At 34.6% G+C, this 5,543-nt stretch overlaps 1 protein-coding gene across 1 annotated transcript; it reads right to left on the bottom strand.

The window, feature by feature from the left end:
• Positions 1–189: 189 nt before the first annotated feature.
• LOC140332785 (granzyme A-like) lies at positions 190–4,986 on the bottom strand. The gene is made up of 4 exons (XM_072413979.1): positions 4,919–4,986; positions 2,688–2,829; positions 2,239–2,380; positions 190–468 (listed from the first exon to the last, which is right to left on the bottom strand). Exons 1-4 carry the CDS (start codon positions 4,968–4,970, stop codon positions 190–192), a joined length of 615 nt encoding a protein of 204 aa, XP_072270080.1. The 5' UTR covers positions 4,971–4,986.
• Between the last annotated feature and the right edge of the window lie 557 nt (positions 4,987–5,543).

Genomic DNA, 5,543 nt, shown 5'->3' with positions numbered 1-5,543 from the left:
TTATGGGCCATTTAGGGCTTCCAATGTAACAATGCATTATATATGTTCTAGAATAATAGTGCTTTTTTTTTGTTAGTTTTTTTTTTGCTATACCTACATTTAAATGTATGTGTTTTATTAACTATTTTAACCTATTGTATTACTATGTTCTTGTTGGTTGCTTATGGGGTTTAGCCTTAATGACAGTACCTATTGCATACTTACTACACATGCATCTTTCTTCCCACGTGCATCAAAGGTGCACATCATGTTTTTTGTGATCTTTTCAGGTCTCCACTTTGTAGCACATTTGTTTCTGCTTATTGCTGGGAGTTTTACTTCCATCAGCTTGTTTGGATATTTTTGACCATTACTTGTGGTTGCACCCCATCCTGCTGTGTCACACATAGTCCCATCTTTCACATCACTGAATATCTTTGGTAATGGCAGAATCTTCACAGCTTTGGTTGGTTTTGCTTTGCCAGAGAGCTGCAAGAGATTTAGAAAGCCACAGTCTGAAGAAAATAGTATCTTCCCTTTTATATATTTTCTATATTTAAATAATTCCCAAGATCTCACCTGAAGGGACTATGGGCATGAGAAGCAAACAAAAGTAATATTTATAGCTGACCAGCTATATTGAGAGGAATAGGTAAAAGATGACAAATGCTCGCAAAATCTAGTAAATTTGCCTACATGTTGGTAATATGGTTGGTTAAAAAAAATATAATTAGTAGAGAAGGAAAATTTTAAGGGGTCTATTTATAAATATTTTTAATGAAGATTCACCCAATCATTTCTCAACTTTCTCATATTTATAACATTGGATTCAGTTAGAAAATATGTGAAATAACATTTACCAATGATTTATGCATTTTTTAATTGAATCCAATGTGTAAATTTTTGTTAAACAAAAGGATACATAAAATTGTAGTATAGGTAGTCCCTGAGTTAGGGACATCCGACATACAGAGGACTTCTGGATACAAATAAGGCTCCCTGCGCATTCATATGCAAAACAGAGGCTTTATGGGAAGAGGGGCGGTTTGCATGGCTTGCAGATGATATCTTGTAACTCTTTAATGACCAAGACAAACTCTGTAGTCGTTTATTTTTGCATATCAAAGCACAGCTTGCTCCAGGAGTTAATGAATGTCTAGGCTCCATAAACTTATTTTTTTTTTATTTGGTTCTTTTTTTGCTTTGGTTGTGATTAACTCAAAGTGAGGATTTTATACAGTAACTGACACCACGTTGCCTAGTAGTATGTTGGGACAAACATCTGTCCTAATTGTATTTATTAAACCTAATGTACATGTTCTGACTTACATACAAATTCAACTTAAGAACAAACCTACCATCCCTATCTCTAATAACCTGGGGACTAACTGTATTCTTTTTTATTCATGGAAAATTAAGAACAAATTTTAGAAGTTTGGCCCATCCCACAGGGTGAACCTGGTAAATCCTATAATGTTCCCTTCAAATACTGGCTTCTGCTTGCCATAGTGATCTCTTTTAGTAGCAATATAGCTACTACTAAATTGTTGTTCTACATTAGTTAAAGCTGGTACGTGTAGATTGCAGGCTCATCTGCTATTTTCAGCTAGGAAATTTAGAAAGTAAAAAAAAACTGTTTTTTTTAACCCCAGATTAACACTAATTTATTCTTATTTGTTGAAATACATTCCTCCATGCTCATTTTTTTAAAGTGGAACGAAACTTAAAAAAAAAAAAAAAATCACTTTTATCACCTTTAATTGCTCAGATCCCTCAATTCTGCCGGAGATGTCCTCGATTTGATCCCACGCTGTAATCCAACATTGGATGGCGCCGCCCAGCACAGGGCGTGGGCTGGGTGCCGCCATCTTCCTCCTTCTTCTTCCTTCATCTAGCTTTTGTCACCCGATCTTGCATTGCGCAGGTGCTCGATCAAGTGACGTAGCCTGATTTAAAGGGAAAAAAAGTAGTGCCAGTCTAAATGCACATGTGTTAATTCTGTTTTTTTTTTTCTAAATCTTGAAAAAAGCCCTTTATTTAAAATAAAAATGTGGGCGATAGGTCTGCTTTATTTGCACTTTTAAAAAACTAATATATAATTTTATTTAATTGGACCGTACTGGTAATATTAACCATCATGAAATATGTATGTATGGGAAATTAAAATAAAAAAAAATTAACATATTTAACTGTATTTTGGGGATTTAAATTTACGTAGTTTTTTAAATCTATTTTTCAATATTTACCTGATGTTCTTACCTGTACAATCTGGAGGTCATTATCATTTATGCGTTTATTATATCCCTTGTGTTTAATGCACTTTTTGGTCTTGAATGTCTGTACATATCCATCTTTTGCAATTGTTGAGTGGACACCCAGCTTGATTTTAGTTGCAGAATTGCTTAAAATTAAACATAAGTAATATATTATGTGTTTGTAAATCAGCATGCAAGTGGGCCTGTTGAGGCCAATTACATGGCTATGACAGGTCACATTACAAGTTTAATTTTATGACTTTTTACACTTTATTATTATTTTTATTATTATTATTATTTTTGGGACGAATATATAAAAAGCTAACAAGTAATGAAAAGCTAAAGGATTTTCCGGGAAAAAAAAAAATTCTAAACCTAAAAATACAAGGACCATCTTTTAAAATATTGAAAAGGCTGGCTGTGTTGTACACATAGCAAATTTTATTTACTTACCAAGTGCAGTGAGCTGCAGTCAACACCCAGTCAAATTTTATTAATGTTCCACCACATAGTTTATCACCAGTTTCCAGTAGAGCCATATACGGTCTAGAATGAGGAAGGGCTTCCCGACCTCCAACAATCTCACTCCCCTCACCTGTTCAGTATTGGGAAAATATGGATAAAACAGTCAAAAACTTTTCAAACAAACCTGGACAATTCAAAGCGTTACTGATCATTCTGGAACAGACCATGACTAGATTCAAAGGAGTTTACATGTGAGAACAAGGGAAAATTGCATTTCAATAGAATGTACAGGTTTGTTTTACATATATTTTACTGATTTAATATGTTCAGAACAACAACTATATACATAATATTTATTTAGATTAGAAAACAGGAAGTATAGTTTATGCATAAAGCTGTAGGCTGCTTTTTATGTTTGACATACTAGCTATATAAATCACTAATAATCATGATAATTACAATTATTATTATCAAGTTAACTTTTTTACCTACAAAAGTCCATTATTTGCAAAGCTCAAAAGCTTAAGCAAAGAAAAATATTAGCATCACATACTGCCTTCTGATAGATTCTTCCTTTGCACAAGCTGGGGACTAAGACCTATCTGTCCTATGGTTTGCTGTATTCCTCTAATTTTGGTACAGGTAGGTTTGTCCTTAAGTTGAATTTGTCTGTAAATTGGAACAGGTACATTATTTTAATAAATGCAATTAGGACAGATGTTTGTCTCAGCATATTATTAGGCAGTGTGGTGTCAGTCACTGTATAAAATCCTCACTGTGTGTTAATCACAAATAAAGCAAAAAAAAAAAACAAAAAAAAATGTTTATGGAGCCTAGACATTCAATAACTTCTGGAGACAGCTGTTCTTTGATTTGCAAAAAGAAACAACTACAGAGTTTGTCTTGGTCATTAAAGGGATACACCATGTTGCAAGAAAGCCCCGTCTCAGCTGTGTTTAGCAAAAAGATTTTTTATGCAAATCATACGAACTGCCACCCTCCTCCCCATCAAGCCTTTATCCTGCATGTGAACAAGCAGGTAAGCTTTGTTCATATCTAGGAGTCGTCCGTATGTCGGATATTTTTAACAAATGGACTACCTGTTTTAAATTACAATAGATATACTACACATTGCATTACACAGTGGCCCAGGTGCCCTCTTCAGAATATTGGCACTACTTAGAACTAAACACAAGTCTGTGTAATTATTGTCTTACATGTTTGATTTAACATAGTCCAATTAAGTCATGTTAAAATTTTTAGCAAATATATTTCTCATTTTCTTGAATAATGTTCCTGATTTTCCTATAAATTTTCAATCATATCTATCCAATCACATTCCTTGTGTTATTTGCTTATATAAAATAATCCTAACAAGGTCGCATGATTATGTATTGGGTATCACAAATGTGTCTGTAGCTATCAGGAATGTGCCTGGGTTTGGTAAGCATGGTTTCACATTTGCCCAGCAGCGAGCTCATTCAGTGAACTCTGACCTCATGCCTATTAGTATTGTTATTCACAGCTGTCTATAATTGTAACTCCACTTGTTGTTTAGATTAAAAAAGCAATTGCCCTCTGGGTGATCTATGTACATTGCAAATATTTTAACCAAAATTTGCTTCAGATCCTACCAAATATTTTTTTTGAGAAATGAGCTGTTTGAATTTTCCAAAGTGATTACAGAATGGACGAGATTGGTTTCTTATACCCACCTGGTGCATATTCTATGATCCAATGATGAAATTTGCATAGTCTGCATACCTAAATAGTCAACCATTAGGGAGTGCCCTAAAACTAAATTCCATTTGCAGCGGATGCCTAAAATTTGACCTGAAAATTGGTAAGCCGATCACACATGTATGCAATGACATTTCTGGGGGCTTTGTGCAGAATGCCTCTGGTTTGCCACTGAAATTCTGCACAATAGATTAGAAAGGTAACTTTTTTAGTAACAATAAATTCTAAAATTACTTGTGTTGTATGGTAAATATTATATTGATTGATTTTTGTTGTCTTTTGATGAAAAAATATTTCCACAATAGTATTTAAGTAGTATGTACAAGAATAGAAAATCTAAATGGATTACATTTAGAGACGGATAAACTATTGCAAATCTTACTAGGCAAAATTACTGGAATCATTAACCATTTACAGAAAATAATAAATAATACTTTCCATTTACCGGCATTGTTTGCTCTTATATAGAACTAACTTACCTATAGGGAGCAGGAGGGAAGATAACAGACATGCCGGGAACCAGCTGAGCATCTTGTTGTCAGTTGTTCCAAACAGCCAAGGAATACACTGGAGGCTTCACCATAGGTATATATACTTTCAGAAGACCTGACCTCTCCAGCTAACACATTGTGGTCACACAATTGCCCACCCACAACTTCCAGTGAAACACTCCTATCACTATGTTCTGTCTATAATCTGATTGATCCTCTATCAGCTGATGTCACAGATAAGGATGCATTAGCTGTAGCACATTTGACCCAATAAACATATTTTGTGCAACATTTTACTTCTTTACTTTTTATTCACTTACCAACCTGCTATTAGAATTTTAAATTATCAATTTTGGGTGTAGTTAGCTTTAATAAACACAGCTAAGGTTAAAGTGATCAGGAAATAGTTAAAAGATATGAAAAACATCTCCACAGCATGATGCTGCTACTCCAATGCTTTACTCTGGAAATGGTTCTCTTGGAACAGTGGAAAGTGTTGGGCTTGTGTCCCATATGGCGAAGGTCCCCAACCCCCGGTACACGGCTCTGGACCATAGGCCATGTTTCATGGAGTCATTGCAGGCTCGGGGGCGGTGGGTTATGTCTCTGTACA

The sequence above is a fragment of the Pyxicephalus adspersus genome, chromosome 6, assembly GCF_032062135.1.
Source record: "Pyxicephalus adspersus chromosome 6, UCB_Pads_2.0, whole genome shotgun sequence".
NCBI classification, from domain to species: domain Eukaryota; kingdom Metazoa; phylum Chordata; class Amphibia; order Anura; family Pyxicephalidae; genus Pyxicephalus; species Pyxicephalus adspersus.
This window is presented reverse-complemented; position numbering and strand designations above follow the sequence as displayed.

Coding starts and splice junctions, on each gene's coding strand:
- LOC140332785 (XM_072413979.1), bottom strand. CDS start 4,970: ATGCTCAGCTGGTTCCCGGCATGTCTGTTATCTTCCCTCCTGCTCCCT. Junction 2,830..4,918: donor TTCCCTCCTGCTCCCTATAG/GTAAGTTAGTTC, acceptor AATACTGAACAG/GTGAGGGGAGTGAGATTGTT. Junction 469..2,238: donor ATGACCTCCAGATTGTACAG/GTAAGAACATCA, acceptor AATCTCTTGCAG/CTCTCTGGCAAAGCAAAACC.